General features: G+C 45.3%; 1 protein-coding gene across 1 annotated transcript in view; it reads left to right on the top strand.

Annotated features, from left to right (window-relative positions):
- The window catches only part of FRAS1 (Fraser extracellular matrix complex subunit 1), a 402680-nt gene extending 385486 nt beyond the window's left edge, over positions 1 to 17194 (top strand). The window contains exons 68-74 of the mRNA XM_087826788.1: positions 701 to 808; positions 2250 to 2409; positions 5055 to 5171; positions 7634 to 7800; positions 10865 to 11070; positions 12225 to 12371; positions 13450 to 17194. Coding sequence (XP_087682914.1) covers positions 701 to 808; positions 2250 to 2409; positions 5055 to 5171; positions 7634 to 7800; positions 10865 to 11070; positions 12225 to 12371; positions 13450 to 14025 — 1481 coding nt within the window. The 3' untranslated portion in view covers positions 14026 to 17194. The remainder of the gene's footprint in view (positions 1 to 700; positions 809 to 2249; positions 2410 to 5054; positions 5172 to 7633; positions 7801 to 10864; positions 11071 to 12224; positions 12372 to 13449) is intronic.
- The last annotated feature ends 2466 nt before the right edge of the window (positions 17195 to 19660 follow it).

Here is a 19660-nt window from a genome sequence, read left to right as displayed (position 1 = left end):
TCTCATAGGAAAATAACTTCAGGAAGTTTTCATACTTTGGGTCAGATAAGTCCTTAAGCCTTGGGGTTTTTTGTTAATGTTTTGTTTTTTAACTTTTTCTCCCCTTCCTTTGGTTACCCTTTAATATTTGGTCAAACTGAACCCATTGGTATCATGATCGCAACTGCCTTCACTGAAGCTACAGTTTACCCCTGTCGTGCCACTGTAGCTGCCTGCCAGGGTGATCCTTAATTCCCCATTGGCTTGAATACTGAACGCAGGCGCCAAGGCTTTGGTTAGGGTTCTGTTCCATCCTAAAAGGTATCCCAGTGGGGAACAGAAAATATACTCTGAAGCAGATGTGTTGTAACCACATCCTGGAGGAAAGCTGACCGAAGAAGTTTCAAGAATCACTTTCTTCTGAGCTCTGGGCTGGGGCCCTGCATCTGGGCCGGTGGCACTTATGGGTATAAAGAGCTATGTCATGGAGAGTACAGCTGGGGAAGGAACAAATAGAATGAACTGTCCTACAATTTTAATTGGCAAATGCCTCTAACTAGACCCTGTGCTCACATGAATATATAAATGTTTTCTTACACTACATTCAAATACATGTATGTCTGCTTAGAGGTGTCACTGGGATAGCTTCCATGACAGCTGCTGTTTGGGAGGCCTTCTCCACGCCCTAACTTGCATGTTTTGTGCATGGTTTTCTGCCCAGGAATCCAGACAGACAGTGTGCTCTCCGCGAGGCTTCAAATATTAAGAATCTATATTCGAGAGGATGGCCGCCTCGTCATTGAATTCAAGACCCATGCCAAGTTCAGAGGTAATGGCAGGGCTGTTGTTCTCCTCAACTTGTCTTAGTTGTTTGTTTGTTTTTAATTTTTCTTTTAAATCCTCACCCAAGGATACTTTTTCCATTGCTTTTTAGAGAAAGTGGAAGGGAGAGAGAGAGAAACATGGATGTGAGAGAGACGTATCCATTGGTTTCCTCCCGCATGGCCCCCAACTGGGGCTGGTGATGGAGCCTGCAGCCGGAACCGAACCCAGGACCCTTCAGTCTGAGAGCCGATGCTCTAACCACGGAGCAAAACCAGCCAGGACTTTTAGTATTTTTTTTAAGATTTTTTTAATTGATTTTAAGAGAGAGAAGCATCGCTGTAAGAGAGAAACTTGGATCTGCTGCCTCCTGCACGCCCCCGACCAGGGGTGAACCTGCCACCCAGGCGTGTGCCCTGCCCGGGAATGGGACCAGCAGCCTCCCCATGCACAGATGACGCCCTCCGTGAGCCAGGCTCTCCTCAGCTTCTTATCAAGAAGCGTTTGGAACGTAGGACAGAGTTCAAAGACCAGAACAATTAAAAGCAGAGTCAACATCTGTTAGCGTTTTGCTATGTGTGTGTGCACATACACACATGCACACCCGTGTTTTGTCACACCATTTGAAAACAAACTGCAGGCTGTGTGTCAGGTGACCCTGAGTACCTCAGTAGCCATCATCTGAGAACAGGGACATCTCCTACACATCACAATAGCATTACCTCGTCCAAGATATTGGACTCTGACCCCATGCTATCAATTTCCTATTCACATTTTCTCCATTGTACCCCAAGCGTCTTTTCTACTTGTTTTTATATTAGTTTATATTTATTTTATATCTGTTGATATAAAAGGAAGAATCCAATCAAGATTCATGCTACATTTTGGTTGTTATATCAATTTAGTCTCTTTTAATCTAGAATCGTGTCCCTACTTTATTCATGACACTATGTGACTGCCGTTTTAAAGGACAGAGGTGATTTGCTGAGCAACATTTACCTTTTTAATCATGTTTACCAGTGTCTCTCTCCATCAAGGACTTGAGTGGGGCTAAATGAGATTTTTTTAATCCAAATTTGGTATTTCTATTTATAAACTACTGAGACCTTTCTACATCTAAGAAACATGTTGGTTGGAATTCGATGCTAAGTTTATTCAATGTTGATCGTCACATAAGGACCCCTATTATTCAGAATATTCTCGTTAGCTCCCTTTCCACAGGCACATTCGTATCGTTAGTAAATGTCTGCCACCATAAAGCCCATCACAAGGAGGAGGGGGACTGAGGTGAGGTGCCGCACTGGCCCGACCAGTGTGGATTATGTTCTGAGGACCAGGGGGTATAACCTTAGCTGTTCGAAGAATATGAATTCAGTTCTACGAGGAGTGGGGCATCACCACAAGTACGATAGAGCACACAGTAAGTGAGTGCGTTTCACTTTAAATAGGGCAGTTTGTGATGGAGCACCACACCCTGCCGGAGGTGAAGTCTTTCATCATGACCCCCGACCACCTGGGCGGCATGGAGTTCGGCCTGCAGCTGCTGTGGAGCGCCCAGACCTTCGATTCCCCGCACCAGCTCTGGAGAGCCACGAGCTCTTACAACAGGTGACCGCCGGGGGCCCAGCGGGTGTGCGGATTCCTTAGGAGCTTAGTAAATAGGGCCTTTCCTCAAAGACTGGATTCTTAAACTGAATTGATTGGGGTGACATTGATTAATAAGATCATGTGGGTTTCAAGTGAATCTTTATGATTCATGATCTGTATATTGCATTGTGTGCCCATCACCTGAAGTCAGATCATCTTCTGTCACCGTATATTAGGCCCCCTTTACCCTTCACCACCCTCCCACCCCCCTTCCCCCTGGGAACCACCATACCATCGTTTGTGTCCGTGAGTTTCAGTTTTATTTCCCACATATGAGTGAAATCACATGGTTCTTAGCTTTCTCTGACTGACTTATTTCACTTAGCATAGTATTCTCAAGGTCCATCCATGTTGTCACAAATGGCAGTGTGTCATCCTTTCTTATGGCTGAGCAGCATTCTGTTGCATATGTGTGTCACATCTTCTTGTCCAGTCATCTAATTTCTATTTAAAAGGAGGAGAGATGGAAACAACACTCTGGCAAATAGAGAAGGAAACAAATGTAGCTCAGATCACCTTCTGACCAAAAAATAAACCAGGAGGCACTCACCCTTGTCCTAAGGGTAAGACCAGGCAGGGCATATATCACTTTCACTCACATCCCGTTTGCTAGAACTGAATCATATAGCACTTCTGCCTGCAAGGGAAGCTGGGAAATGTGGCCAACTGAAATTTTAGTGTAATAAAGGAATTTTCATTCTAATTGCCACGAGCAGGGAAAATTTCAGTATCTCTGATTATTAGGTCCAGATGCCACTCCTTATGGTCTAGTGTCCCATAAAATAAATAACAATATTCCTTCCCACACCCAACACAGAGGTAAAATAAGAATTGGGTAAATACAGTAAAGTACCCCATTTGTAAAAGGAAAAAATAGGGAAAACAAAATTAAAACCGCTACCATGGAAAGAATAGTGGGGAGCCAAGAACCTCGTAAATATCATTATCCCCGCATCATAGATCATGAAGGTAAGATCTGTATTTGCATGAAAATGTTATTCTAGCTCTATATTTAAGAAGTGGCAGGTTGTCCTGAGAATTATTTTCAAAAAGATTTCTTTCCGTTGTTGCTGTTAATCCTACCTGAGGATATTTTTCCCATTGATTTTTTTTTTTTTAAGAGAGAGTGGAAGGGAGAGAGAAGGAGAGAGAGAAACATCAATGTGAGAGAGGCGCATTGATTGGTTGCCTCCTGCACCTGCCCCCACCAGAGCTTCAGATCAAACCTGCAACCCAGGTTCGTGCCCTTGACCAGGAATCGAATCCACAATCCTTTGGTGCATGGGCCAATGCTTAACCACTGAGCAACACTGGCCAGGGCCAAAAAGATTTCTTTAATTATAAACTTTTGGTCTTTTTATTATTTATTTGAGAGAGAGAGAGAAACGTCGATTTGTTGTTCCATTCATTTATGCACCCATTGATTGATTCTTATATGTACCCTGACTGGGAATCAAACCTTGGAATATCGAGATGATGCTCTAACCAACTGAGCTACCCAGTCAGGGCCATAAATTTTTGGTCTTATATCAGATTATGCATGTACTTTGTTCCAACTTATAGATAAAGAAAGTGTCCCCTTTAATCCTCTGCTGACTCCCCACCACCTACTAAAGCCCAACTCTTTGTACAAGGCCCATCCTCTACCTTCTAGCCTCACCTCAAATCCGGCCTTCTCACTACATTAAATAAAAGTTTTATTTAATTAATGTTTTACCAAATCTTTGCTATCACTTTAGTAATAAACAGATATAAATAATACAAAAGAAATGGTCAAAGAATGAACACGTGGGTGTGAGGAGCCTTTGCAGATTGCTCACAGCAGTGATGATTAAGATTCTCAGCCCTGCGCTCCTCTCTCAATGGATGGCAGCTTCCCAAGGCTCTTGAAGAATCTCCAGGAAGCTTCTGCATGTCTGGCCGCCTTCCAGGCATCCTGCCAGGGCTACACTGCTAGTCAATGGCAAGTGTGGGAAATGAAGTAGGTGAGGCCCAGGTGTCACGCCTGCAGAGCCCTGCACCCTCCGTAAGCAAGGAGGTTCCCAGCCCATGCTGTCCTTGAGAAGTGATACTGTGCTCCAGCCTCCTAAAGGGATGACGCTGTAGCTTGGGAGCTGAGCCGGAAAACTGGGTGCTAATAAAATGGGAGTAGGGACTTTCTCTGGAGGGCAGGCATTTGCTACCCCTCCTAGGAGAGGAGCATCTGGCACGGTTACATGTTAATAAAGCTTTTGCAGCTGAGAATGCGTTGAACAGGGTGTCGCTCAACAAGAAACACTGAACTGAAATTGTCCAACAAGTTGATGAAAATCTACAGGAAGTGGCCAGTTCTGTTTGTCTTCACCTGGGCCTTTTAGGGTTTTATAAACAGTGTGTCTTTCCCAGCTTTCCTCATGAAAAGAACTTGAATAGATGAAAGTAGCTCTATTAACACCTGGATAATACGCTGAAGATCAGAAAAATCAGTGATGAATTCCTGAAAGTTGTGTTTGCAGACTTGTAAAGTTCTTACCATCTGAAAACCGTTCAGCGAGCTCGGTGCGCCTCTGGGTGAGTGAGTAATCGATAACGCGCCCCCTAACGCGGCCTGCCCTGCGTGTTCCCAGGAAGGACTACTCGGGGGAGTACTCCATCTACCTGATCCCGTGCACCGTGCAGCCCACGCAGCCGTGGGTTGACCCAGGAGAGAAGCCTTTGGCCTGCACTGCGCATGCCCCGGAAAGGTAGGGGAAGAGCGCCAATGCTCATTATTTATGAATTCGCCTCGGGCTAACACGTACTTATAACCCCAAAACCAATTTTGGGGGTGCTTTCACCACCTTCACAAACATGAACAGTGGCAAAACACGGAGCCCCCTGACACTCACTCGCAGCTCAGGCTGAGCAAGGCAGCCCTCTGCTGCTGTGTCGCAGCGCTCACACTGTCAACAGGCGTCTTTTTCAGTCTATTTAGTGCCGTGTTGTTTCATTTTTGTGCTTTTTGGTGGTGATTTCCTTGTTTAAAATGGCTCCCAAGTACAGCAGTGCTGAAGGGCCATCAGGTGTCCCAAGTACAGGAAGGCTGTGACGTGCCTCGTGGGCGTCAGCATGACTGTCAGTGCTGTTACCATGAGTTTCTGTGTTAATGAATCAACAATATATATTCAGGAAGCTGCCTGTAAGCAGAAACATGCCTTGACCAGTTGACGAAAGTGCTGGGACTGGCAGCTGCAGGAACTCTGTCTGTATTTCCCCCAGGAGCGATGGATCAGTGTTCACTAACCTAGTGTCCGTTGTGACTTTATAGACCGTAACTACCACAGATAAAGAGACTCAACTCTGCATCAGCTCGTGCCTCCCTTAGGCCTGAGACTGAGTTGTGCCATTGTTCGTTCATTCAACCACTGCTTAGTCAGCTCTGACGATGTGCTTCGCTCTGGCCTTGACATGGAAATTCTAGCAGAGGATTAAGTAACCTCTCCTTTCAGGCAGTTTATCGTCTAATGCCCCTTTCCTAGGAGTGGAGCAAGTGAATTAAAAACATTTCTGAGAAAAGAAGCTGAGGACAGCATTTGACATTACTAATAGAAGACTATGTGGAATGGCTTTCAAAGTAAGAGACTGAGTTGGCCACTGGATTTGGCGATATGGAGTCATTGATGATCTTGACAAAGGGCAGGTTCGGAGGACTGAGGGAGATAAAGCCTAATTGGAGTGGGTTCAAAGGAAAGGCAAGAAGGGGGTCAGCAGGGAAAACAGTACATAAGAGTTTTGTTGTTAAGGATGTCAGAGGATAGAAGCAGTCGCTAGAAACATGAGGGGTCAAAGGAGGTTTTATTTGTGTTTTAGGTTGAAAAATATTTTAGGATGTTTGTGTGCTGGTGGGAATAACCCTACTTGTCTATGGCGGGAAATTTGATGATGCTGGGAGAAGGGAAACCTGCAGAGCCAAGTCCTTGAGTAGGGCAGGGGACAGATCCAGGACAGGGTTGGCCTTAGCTAGAAGCAGAGAGAGCTCATCACTGAAAGAGGGAGGCAGTCAGAGCCTGTGGATACAGGTGGAGGGCGAATTAGCGGATTGGGAGGGTAAGGGTGACAAAGTAGATATTTGAGTGAATCTGGTTTCTCCATGAAATAAGAAGCCAAGCATTAGCTGGAAGTGAGGAACACTGAGTTTTGAGAAGAGATGAGGGAGTGATGCAGTCATCTCAGAGAGTGGGAAAGTAAGTACACTAGAGGGTACCAATAGCAGCGGACCCGGCAGTGCCGAGGGCCCAAGTGGGTTGTTTTTAAGTCGCCATGTTATTGATATAAGATAAACTATACATGTTTAAAGTATATACAATTTGAGAAATTTTGACATACACAGTTGGCCCTTGAACAACTCTCATTTGAACTGCGCAGGTCCACCTATAGGTGGATTTTTTTCAATAAATACTATAAATGTATTTTCTCTTCCTTATGATTCTCTTAATAACATTTTCTTTTCTCCACCTTACTTTATTGTAAGAATAGAGTATACAATATATAAAACATACAAAATATGTGTTATTTTAATAGACTGTGTATGTTATTGGTAAGGCTTCCAGTCAACAGTAGGCTATTTGGGGGGAGTCAAAAGTTATATGCAGATTTTCAACTGTGCAGGTGTCAGCACTCCCCCCCCACATTGTTCAAGGGTCAACTGTAAATACACTTGTGAAACCTCACCACAGTTAAGATAGTAAATATATCTGATTCCTCAAAAATTTCTTTATACTCCTTTGTAATCCCTCCCTCCTATCCCACCCCTAACCACCCTGTTCCCCCGATACCCACTGACCTGCTTTCTGTCCCTACAGATTAGTTTGTATTTCTAGAAAGTTATATAAATGGTATCAGATACTGCACATTTTGTTCTCTCTGGCTTCTTTCACTCAGCATGGTTATTGTGACTCATTCGTGTTGTTGTGTACCTGTAGTTTGTTCCTGTCATTGCTGGACTGTATTCCGTGGTATGGATATGCTACAATTTGTCGATTTTTAGGTTGATGGGCATTTGGGTTGTTTCCAGGTTATGGCAATGATAAATAAAGCTGCTGTGGATATTTATATATATGCCTTTACATGGACGTATACTTTTTATTTTCCTGTGCAAATACCTAGGTGCGAATGACCTTTGCAAAGTTGGTCCGCTCTCAAGGAGCTCTTGTTTCTCCCCCTTTAGGTTCCTGATACCCATTGCATTCCAGCAGACCAACCGCCCTGTGCCCGTTGTGTATTCTCTCAATACTGAGTTTCAGCTCTGCAACAATGAGAAAGTGTTCCTAATGGATCCTAACACGTCTGATATGTCACTGGCAGAAATGGATTACAAGGGAGCCTTCTCAAAAGGTGAGAGGTTTCCTTCACCTGCACACACAGACTGTGGCTGGGTGTGAGAAGTTTTCGGGCAAGCCCTGGGCCAGCGTCTCTGCCCACGAGCCTTCGGTCAGCTTGCCCGTGAGGATTCCCCTGGGTTGATGCCAGGCCAGCCAATGAGTAGTCAAGGAACAGACCCCTATTCCTTCATGTCGTTTCACAATGCGATCGCATACTTAGCAGTTTAGTTATTGGCTGTGTCACACTGTGGAAAAGCACTGGTCTGAATGGTAAGGAGACTGGAGTTTCCAACCAGATTCTAGCACACTAACTCTGGGCCAGTTGCTTTATCTCTCAGTTCCTCAGAGATTGCGATATGACCCCCACTACCTGCCGGCCTCAAAGGCATGCCAAACGTGCATGTGCTCATGCTTTCTCTGCTGAAATGGTTCCTCTGCTGCCTTCTTGCCCGCCGCACACATGGTTCTCTTGACTTTTCAAAAGGCTGGTTCTTTCTTCTCCGTCAGGCCTTTACTTAAGTGTTAATCTCCTTGACCTGACTTGGGGCGGTGAACACGCAATGCAATATACAGATGATGTATTATAGAATTGTACACCTGAAACCTATATAATTCTATTAACCAATGTCACCCCAATGAATTCAATAAAAAAGTGAATCTTCTCAAAGAGCCTTTCCCTGACTACACCAGACAGTCTAACCAGGCCTTCATATTTTTCACTTTCACAGAACACTATTTATGTTTTATAGCACTAATCCCATTTTTAACATTTTATAATATATTTTATGTATTCTTTCCTTATTTATTGCCTACCTCTACCAGTAGACTGTAAGTTCCTTGAGAATAGAGATTGTGCTCAAATATGAAATTTGCACACCTTACGTCCAGTGCCTGGGTGCTCAATAAATACTTGAATGAATGAATGAATGAATGAATGAATGAATGAAACAAAGATCTGCCTTTCCTCTCTCAATTTCCCCTTCTGCCTTTTTCTTTCTTTTAATCTTCTCCTCATATGAGTTTTTTCTCTCATCCTAAAAGCACATCCAAGTCCTGCTCTTAACAGAAAAAAAAAATTCTCAGCCTCACCTCCACTTCAGACCTTTTCTTTTCTTTGAGGAACTTCCTAAAGGAGCGGTGAGCAAACACTATCTCCACAGCCTTACTTTACAGTCACTCCTCCAGCCACCTGTTGCAGGCTGGGTTTGGCCCACCACAGCTTTAGTGTTGATGACACTAAATCCATGGATTTTGACATGTTTTTCCTATTTGGTTTCCTTTGCACCAGCCTCACCTGACACCGTCCTGCCTCTCTGACCACTTCTCACTCTCCTGCCCTGGGTCTCCTTTCTCTGCCCTATGTGTGTTACTGTCCCCAGGTTCCATGCTTGGATCCTTCTGGTCTCACTTCATTGCTGCCTCTGGCATTCCCATGGCCTGTCCCATCTGTTTACTCTGAACCTGCTAGACTCCTACTACTCCACAGCCGATTCCACAAAAGTTGACCTCATCCCTGATCTCGCCTGAGCTTCATTCCTCGTTTCCACATGCAATCTGGAACGACCGAGCCTCTCCAGTGGAGCTTTCAGACACCTAGAGATGTCTAGAGCTGGACCTAACTCCCTGCAAACATGCTTCTCCCCTATCTGCTGCCCCACGGACTGCATCACCACACCCCAGGTGCCCCAGGGAAAAACTTCTGCGTTATCTTCCTCTTCTTCATGTCCCACATCCCATCTGTCACTAAAATGAGTGGAATCCGACTCCTAGACATTGCTTGAATCCATCCCCTTGCCTCACAGCTAGAGTTTAAATATCCATCACTAGACCATTAAAGTAGTCCCTATCTGATCTCTGTGACTCTAGTCTCTTCGCCTTTCCTCCATTCTCTGTTTTCTGAGGCCCAGGTGTGTTGATATTATGCTCCTGCTTAAAACTTTCCAGTGTTCCCTGTTACTTAAGTCCAGAATCCCCAGCACCATGTACTTCAGTCCAGAATCCCCAGCACCGTGTACTTCAGTCCAGAATCCCCAGCACCGTGTACTTCAGTCCAGAATCCCCAGCACCATGAGTCTCTCTTCACAGCAGTCTGTCCTCCTAGCGCTTCTACACATCCCCCAATCCAGTTACACTGACCTACCACAGAGCAAGTGCTCCGGGCGAGCATTTAGAGCCGGGAGGATTTATGCTCAGCTCCTGTCCTTAATGTCACAGATAGGAAAACTTGGACAAGTCATTTTAAATGGGGATAATAATTGAACCTATCTCTTTGGGCTCATGGGAAAACTAAATAAATAGCGTAGGTGGAGAACTTGTTGCCATAGCAGGCACTAAGGGCACAGTGCCCGGGACTCGAGCCCTTCTGGCACTCAGTGTTTTGTACCCAAGTTTCTTTTGCCTGGAATGCTCTCCCTGCCACTTCCTTCCACCACGAATGTTCTGTCTGACAAACACCTACTCCTGACTCAGGATTCTGCTCACACACCGTCTCCTTGTTAATTCCAAACCTCTCCCCAAGCAGATTTCTTTGCTCAGCTATATGCTTATTTAACATTAAGTACCTTCCTCTGTTGTGGTTGATGACAGTGTAGTGTTGTGATGGTTACTAGCGTGGGCTTTAGAGAGCCAAAGTACCTTGACTTTGAATCCCTCACCACGTCCTAGCTTTGTGACCTTCAACAAGTCACTTAACCATTCAGTGCCTCAATTTCCTCATTTGTGAAATTGCTGGTACTACATGAGTTCCTATATGGAAGGACTTAGTATACAGTACCCAGCAAACAGTATGAGCTTGATAAATGTTAGCTATTTTAGCAGTTACTTAGCTAGTATTTCTGTCCTCTCAGCTGCATCTCATTGACCTTTGTATCCCCTGTAACAGAGTGCCTGGCGTACCTTAAATGCTTAATTAATACATTTTTAATAAAAGAAGCAATAAATAGGCACGTGGATTCATAAAGCTCTTCATAGAGAGGCGCTTTGGGCTCTAAGCAAGTGTGTAAAATCCTTTTTGCCTTTGACATTTTTCCTCTTTAATCTTAAAGTCTGACCTAATTAATGCCTCTCAATCTTTCCAGGTCAAATCCTTTATGGCCGAGTACTCTGGAATCCAGAACAAAACCTTAATTCTGCTTACAAACTCCAGCTGGAGAAAGTCTACCTTTGTACTGGCAAGGATGGCTATGTGCCCTTCTTCGATCCCACTGGGACAATCTACAATGAAGGGCCACAGTATGGATGCATTCAGCCAAACAGACACCTAAAACACAGATTCTTGCTGCTGGTGTGTGACTGTTGGTGCTAAAGTGATGACATTTAAGTAGATTGTCTCAGCTTTGAATTCTTTCTAAAGCTGATAGAACCCCACTCTTAATGGTTTTATGTGTGTGTGTGTGTGTGTGTGTGTGTGTATCTATATATTGTTGTTGTTGTTTCTCTCTGCTCAGCCAAATTCTAGTACATATTACCAAATCTGATGGTTATGGTGGGTAACCAGACAAGCTATTATTAATGTCCCGGGAAAAGGAAAGTCTAGCCCAGTGTTTCTAGAAGTGTGGTCCGGAGACCCCAGAACATCCTCAATACCAGTACTCCTTCAGGGCGTCCACAAGGTCAAAACTGCTTTCATAGCAATATGATGACTTGCCTGTTTCACACTCATTCCTTCATGAGTGTAGAGAGCATGAAAGGTTTATTGATGTGGTTTCAGATTTCACGTTGTAGCTAATCTTTTAAAAATATCATTTATCAACTTATTGATAAAAGTTATTGATAAAAGCTATTGAAACATTCTTCTCTTTTCCAACTGCATAGCTATGTGAGGTCTTTTTCCTCATATACTTCAGCCAAAACAACATATCACAACTGATTGAATATAGAAGTTATGAGAGTAGTTCTTTCCAAGAAATTTGCAAAAATGTAAAGCAGTGCCAGCTCTCTTGGGGTGGTGGTGAATACATGTATTTTCTCTAAAGAACATGTTACTTATGCTAATATGTAATGGGTTTTTCATTGCCATTGTAAAATGAATTTATAAATTAGTATTTTTTAATTTCTCAGTGTTCATTTTAATACAGTAAAATTAGATACATACAAAATTTGATAGATACAAGCCACATAAACAAAAGACTTGTAGGGTCCTTGATTTTTAAGTGTGTAAAGGGTCCTGAGACCAAATAGCTTGAGAATTATTTGTCTAGGCCATCCTGCTCTTCGTGTTTTGAAGTCACAGAGGCCTCCAGCTATCGTCCCTCGAAGAGGGCGGTGGGTGCCCAGAGGCAGCGGTCATCCTAAGGAGGGGGCTTCTGCGGCACATGCTCTTCCCACCGCACCCAAGGCAGGCGTGGAGAGACCTTTCTCCTCCCAGGGACTGCTACTTGCCAGTCCAGTGGTTCCGTCTTTCTAAATCTTTTTTTCCTTTCCTTTCTGAAAACCTAGGACCGCAGTCAGCCAGAGGTAACTGATAAGTACTTCCATGACGTGCCCTTTGAGGCCCACTTTGCTTCCGAGCTGCCTGATTTCCACGTGGTCAGTAGCATGCCCGGCGTGGACGGATTTACTCTGAAAGTGGACGCACTCTATAAGGTGAGTGTGGTGAGGCGGGAAGCACAGGACCAAGGCCACTCTAAAGGTTGCAGAAGGGAGACACATCATCTGTGGACCGTCATTTTCTTTATGTAGCATCTTGCTGGCACCTCCTTTTGATGTTGTTAAGCTTATCGTTCACCCAAAATTTTCACCATCTATCTCCAATACAGCAAAGCAATGATACAGTTATTTAATTTGCACCCAGCCTCTGTTCATTGTGTGCACCCAGGTGCCTACTATACTCTAGTTTTTCTCTAATTATTTTTATATTGCCTGCCTTTTTGGCTCTATTTTCACAAGCATGTAGAAAACATTTAACAAAATCATAAGCACAATACAATAATTTAGAATGGCAAGAATTACAAATATTTGATAAGAAAACAATATTCTAAGTCTCAGTAATAAACATGAACTTCCAAGATCAAATTCTACTTTTTTCTGCCTCCAAATAGTAATCTATGACCTTAGATTTCAGAACTGTTACCACTCTGTAAGTTTCAAAACCGTGGAGGGCAGATGGGGGCAGATGACATGCAATAAAATACTTGATGATATAATCACTCAGAGGATGGTCCAGGGAGTATTCAGATTTAGTAAATTTTCGTCAAGTGTCTGCTTATTATGCCCAGGGTGGGTGTTTAGTGAATATTTGTTGAATGACTTTATTTTAGCTAAAGCTCATCAATAAATAGTAAATTAGCATAACAAGCAATTAAAGGTCACTGGGAATAAATGTGGTTATTAATACTGTTACTTCTCTGCAATCAAGGAAGACTGATATCGTAAGCACTTACCAGCTAAAGAGACCATAAAAAATAAATACTTAGGACTATTCTAGACACAGATAGACAAAGAGAAAAGAATGTGAATAGCTGGACCAGCATCACCCTAATTTAGAAATAAAATGGAATCCGTACTATTTGGTTGAATCCTCTAATAGTAGGCACCAGCCATTGCTAATGCTTTCCTTGAAATCGTTTACCTACCAAGGCTCGTGGTGGCAACTGTCTTTCCGTGTCCTTTCGTCAGAAGCTGTCTGTGGGCAGCAGTGACACGCCCGGTTTGTCTCCTGCAGGTGGAAGCAGGACACCAGTGGTACCTGCAGGTCATCTACATCATTGGCCCTGACACCCTCTCGGGGCCCCGGGTCCAGCGCTCGGTCACAGCCCCTCTGAGGCGCAGCCGGAGGGACCTGGTGGACCCCAGGGGCCTGCTGAGCCTGGCCGATTCCCTCGTCTATGACAACGAAGGGGACCAAGTCAAGAACGGCACCAATATGAAGTCCCTGAATCTGGACGTGCAGGAGCCGGTGGTCGCCGCTTCCCTGTCCCAGGCCGGGGCGTCCGTTGGCAGCGCTCTCGCTGCCATCATGCTTCTGCTTCTCGTGCTCCTGGTGGCTTGTTTCGTCACCAGGAGGTGCCGGACGCAGCGGAAGAAGGCGCCCCCGGAGGCCGTTCTGGAGGAGTACCCCCTGAACAGCAAGGTGGACGTGCCCGGGCGCGGCCTGGGCCGGGTGGAGAAGAACCTGAGCCGCCAGCGCCGCGCCCAGCGCGACGCCCACCTGCTGGGCGAGGGCCCGGGCACCAGGGTGAAAACGCTGAACCTGGAGGTCCGGGTGCACAACAACTTACAGGACGGCACGGAAGTTTAAGGGAGGAGACCCATGTGCATTTTTTTTTTCTAAAATCATTTTTATAAAACGGGGAAAATACTGGTATTTTTATAACCTTGCAGAGTAAAAAGGGAAAACTAGAGCTTTGAGCAGCGGAAGGCACACATCACTTGCATCAACTCACAACTGAGCTACCTCATTCAGCACAACCACTGAGCCCCCGGGGACTGGCGGCGTTCTTTCTGGGGATCCCTTTAGTAGGCTCGGTAGCTGCAGTTGCTCCTTCTGGACGGCGGGTCTTAGAAAGCAAGTGTGTTAGCATCGGGACGGGAGGGAGACGATTAGATTAGCTGACGCAGTTCAGGGGGCTGGGGAGTGAACGGGGGCAGATCTCAGAAAGTGGGGTTCAGGACCTTTGGTTTCCTCCCCCACCTCCAGCTTTCTTCTGCTAGGGCTTTTCCTGGCCTCTGGACAACAGAGTTCAAATTGCTGACACCCAGATTCCATTCAAAATTCTGCCAATCAGCACAGCGATGTATTTCTCATTGTATCCACTTGACAGCCTGCACTGGCTCCGTGGCCTCTAATTGCACTTTGCATTTCCAGAGGCATTTTCACCTGGGGGTTCAAAGTGCTCTAGAGGAGAGCACCTCTCTGTAGCCCTCAGGAGAAACCTGGGGCCCTCCTGTCAGTCATCGGACATCGGGCATGGCAGAACCCCCCTTACAGCGGGGACACTGAAACCTGGGGAAAGGAGGGGCCTGGCAAGCACCTCAGAGCACATTAGTGATGCAGTGCACCCTAGGCCGGGGAGATGTCCTTGTTCCCAGCTAGCTGATGCTGCACCAAGGACGTGTCAGGACGTCCTCCCTGTAGAAGGATGCTGCGAAACAAGCTCAGTGCACCCTGGCCTTTTTCTGTATCACCGCTTCCTGCCACCCCAGGCTTTGCCCAGTCCGATAACAGACAAGCCTGTGTGCTTTGCTAGCTGTGGGGTTTTTATTGTGCTAGGGTTTCAGGAAAGTAAGTGATTTATTTGCATAAAGCAAATTAGGAGAAAGCCCAGGCCAGAGTGAAATCAGTTAATAGATGCCTACTAATACAGCAGGTAGAGTACTGCTACTCACAGCAGATAAAGGCACCACTCCTGGTACCATAGTTCAGGGATTTCTCTTTCGGGGGGTTCTTTTCTGGTAGCTCAGGCACTTATTTTTACCATATCAGCACATGACAAGGCCATAAACCCATGGCTTTAAAATGATTTAGTGTTCAGATAGCAGCTTAACGATTTTGCACATTGTGTGCACACGGCCTGCTTTTGTGTTTCTTTTTGGTTCCTGCCTTGCTGGCAAAGCCATAAGCATGCGCGTCATGTTGTTTTGAACTGGAGACTCCTTTTCATTATTCAGGAGTAAGACGCTGTCTCTTCCCGATGCATGGCCTACCATAGTCGCCGAGCGGATAACAGCATGTTCACATTGCAATATTTGTGTTAGAATGACCCGAGCTTTCTGGAACATTCCAAACGGGAAACAGTTTGGTTCTAAAAGCTAGAAAGAGTGAACTCTGAAAGGTTTTAGGCATCTCTACCGGACTCCAAGCTCCTTGAGAGCAGGGCCTGTGTGAGTGTGCCTTTCATCACCCGGCAGTGCCTTGCACATAACAAGCACCCAGAAACCTGTGCTGAGTGAACAAATGACTGGGGTCGTGGGTGAGTTACAGGGGAATAAATTTAGGAAGAGGAGATGAGAGGGGATGATGGCAATATCACAAGGGCAAGTAGAAAAAAACCCCAAAACTTGCCTCTACTTGGGTTATGAAATAATCTCTTTGGAACAAAGAAGCACCGATTTACATTGACATGAATCTGGCGATGGCCCTAAGGAGCACTAAACAGACAAGTCATAATAGCATATGAGCAGGCGGTGAGGCTGTGACTCGGTCTCCAGAGCAGGACATTTAGAGGAATGTCTGACTTAGCATGCTGAGGTGAGTGTAAAATTTTCAGGACAGGATGGATTGAGGGATCCCAGACCTGGAAACACCTGACTGGTCAGGTGCTACCTGAGGCCAGCTCGGGCAGTCCAAGGCAGAACTATGTCCCTGCCTCGCGAACATCTGGAATTGGTGTCTCGTGGCTGGAAGCTCACCAGATGCACGCAGAATCTTCTAACAACCTAGGGGGTTCGCGCTAATTCTACAAGGACAGGAAGCCAGTCATTTGAGGAGCAGCTTTGATTTGGCCCATTGTTTATAGCTCCTCGTGCCAGATGCTTACACATTAAAGCAGCATCTTTCCATTTGCTCAGATATTCTTCTTGCACATCCCTTCCGTTACTACAAAATGGGACACCTGCATGGGAAGAGTGCAGGCAGGTGGCAAAATGAAGCTAGTTGGGAAGCGGTGGAGACCAGGATCTCCCTGTGCCCCCGGCAGCCTCCACGGGGAGGGCTTGCGTGACCAGAGCAGCTTCCTGCGAGGACCTTGAGATCGTGACCTACCTGTGCCAAAGGAAAGCACTCGGAGTAGTCCTGCCTCCCTTCCTCCCTGCCCTTCCCCCGCTACATGCAGGTGACTGAATGTGGTGCTTCTCTAGTGGATGACACATTACATAGAACATGTTAAGAGATGAGAACTTGAAGTTGACTCCTTTGATACAGAATTTTTCATTTCATTTATGTTTTATACTTCATTTAGGGATCAGATCATTTGGTGATTGATGTGGGATTATAATTCAGTCAAATCTCTGCTTTCAGTTTCTCTGACATGCTCACTAAAGCCTGTGTGTGTTTTACTAACCTTTTATACTATGCCTTTGGGTGAGAGGGAACAAAGCCCCTCCGGGGTCGCTATTTGCTATCAGTCACTGGTGGGCTGTGAAGGTTAAATGAAAGAAGAGTCTGCACCTTTTTCTGCCTTTCATTGTCCCCAGGCCTCCTGGAGGACTCCTGCGGGTTTTTATTGGTGGATGGGAAATGGAGTTGGAACACATTTGCAGTCTTCTAACTTTCAGTCTCTGTGTCCTGTAGGAACTTTTGTGATTCTTGGATACTGCACACCAGCTCAGGCTGAGTATGACATTTGTGGTGCTGTCAACCTGATTTCTTGACTCTCAAATGATTTTTGTATTTCCAGTACCAATTTGTGTGTTACGAATTTCTGATTTCTCCAATAGCATATGCCACTATATAAATTTGTATTAATAAATGACAGTCTGGTTGCATTTTTTTTTCTTTGCTGTGTTCTTTTTAGATCATTCATCTTAAAAGACGTCATCTAGATGGAAAAATCATTTCGATATTTTGTGGCCAATTTTTTTGCAAAAGGCCCCTCTGAAGGGATTAAATCTCAGACACATACTAACTGTGCTCAGAGCACAATAAGGATTAAATTACACATCTCCAGATAATCATAGCTCTTTCCTTGCAATCAGGTGAAACCCCAGGACAAAGAGGAATAATTAAAATCTTCATGTGCAATACAGTAAGATGATTATTCACACTATATTAGCATCCAACTTTCTCAGCATACTTGAGAGTGAGAATGGCTATGTGTTCTTATGCATCTAAAACACACAAAGGTTTGTTACGTGTCCCTAATGCCCTGGAGATGACCACAGAACCAAATAATAGTCTCTCGGCGTGTGACGGGGAAGATGGCAGAGTCAGAAAGGGACTGAGCCCAGGCTGTCTCCGCGGTCTGCAAGCCTGTGCATTCGTGTGCCTTCCCCTCTGTGGAATCGGTTTATATGGAAAAACAAAAATATTGCCGAGGACGGTGACCAGCAGGGCTCTGTTGGCACGTTTTCATGGTACATTAGCAAACTCAGCAAGACCTGAGAAAGCGTGTTTTCATAAAATCTGGGGAGAGGCGCCACAGCCAAGCCTGGGATTTCCTTAGACGTCGCTGCCCGGACTTCACCTGAGCTTCACTTCCTCCCAGTTTCCTGTGATTGAACCGCGCCTCGCAGCCTTTAAGCCCTGCGGTGCGGTTCTCTGGGGTCCATGGAGAGGCTGGATCAGACGCCAATCTGATACATTGTTAGGATTGGCTATGAAAATTCTCCTTAAGACCTGAAATTTCATAACTATAATATTTAGGAAACTTGGGAGTAAGTGGCAGAAAATAAGTTTTGACATAGATTTTGCAGAAGAGGGAGACATTTTGACAATACCTCATTTGGTTGAACCCCATAAAATTGTTGATTTTGTAGGTTAAAAATAGTCCTGTATCAGTAGTTTTATGTTTTAACTTAATATTAAATTGCCAGCAAATGTAAACAAAAGAAACATCCAAGCCTATAGAAAGCACTAATAAGAATTAATTGAGCCAGAATTTTGAGGACATGCCCAGAAGCAAGATCTCAATGGACTGAGAAAATGCTCTGGAGAAAGGCAGTTTTATAGTTCTTTTAATACGTTTAAGATCAAAGAAAAAGTAAGGGAGGTACATGGAACCTGTTGATGGTAGATAAAGAGGTGGGAGAAAAGGCTGGGGTTAAATAAAAAGGCAAATGGAGAGAGACATACTTCTTTTACATTGGCGGGCACAGGATCATGAACATTTAAGTTACTGAGAGTGGAGCTGGTATGTGGGCCAGAAGATAGCGAGTTTCGGTGTCCTCGTGCTCTGTTGCCAGTGGGTCTGTTTTTGAAGGATCTGGAAGTGAAAATTATTCGGACATTTCAAAGGCATATTATCCCACATGCGCAAGAGCAATAGACCGGAAACTGACTTAAAGATTAACCTTTTACTAAAGCAGCTGAAGGCCTGGGATATGACTATCCGCCATGACCGGCCCGCTTAGGAGTTATGTTCGGACCATCCTGTGTGTTACTGTTGGTCACTGGGCTTGTGGGACCTGCCGTGTAGCTTCCCGAGCTTGCCAGGTCTGTGTAGCCGCCTTTTTGTTCAGACCATCATGTATAAGAGAGACGCTGCCCCCAGATGAGCCCGAGAGAACTGGGAGCCCTTTAGCATGGCACCTGAGAGGCTAGGAACTTCCAGAGACAATGTCAAGTAATATAGTGGGCACATCTGGCCACCAAGGGCAATGACTCCTTTACATTCTGTACCCCACTCAGTGGGTAGCAACCCTATGACGTGGTTCTAGGTGACTGTCCTGGATAACTGTCTGAAAGTTCCATGTGAACCCCAGGATTTCAAGTCTTTGCCAGAGGCCTTCTCAAGCACAAACTGGTGTTGCTTAAAAACAGTCCGAAGCTCCTATGGATTTAATGCTTGTCGTGGAAAATTCAGTCACTTGATTAATACAACAAAATAGACCCATGTTGCAAGCCTGTGGGAGAGAAGCTGGGATGCGTCTATCCCTCCCCGCTGCTCCCCACTGCCGAGCTGTGGTTGTGACGGTGCCTGCAGCCCGCCAGGCCACAGGTCCTGTTGGACAGCCCCTCTCCCGTAGTCCAGGTCGCGAAAGCTCTGATGTGACCATCCTTCCCTTGTCCACGCAGGCCTAGAGGTGGTAACGATTTCAACCTGCTCCCAGTCCTCGGGGCTGCGGATTCCTTAAGTTAACCCTGCCCGCGCGTCTATACACAGTCCCGTTTTCAAACTCTGTATTCGAGCCCTTTGAGTATGCTGTTTCTCTTCTGCCAGAACTCTTACTCAGTCCTTAAACTCAGAGCCATTTGGTTATAGTTTTCCAATATATGT

The sequence above is a fragment of the Miniopterus natalensis genome, chromosome 1 (genome assembly GCF_054644295.1).
Source record: "Miniopterus natalensis isolate mMinNat1 chromosome 1, mMinNat1.hap1, whole genome shotgun sequence".
Classification (NCBI taxonomy): domain Eukaryota; kingdom Metazoa; phylum Chordata; class Mammalia; order Chiroptera; family Miniopteridae; genus Miniopterus; species Miniopterus natalensis.
This window is presented reverse-complemented; position numbering and strand designations above follow the sequence as displayed.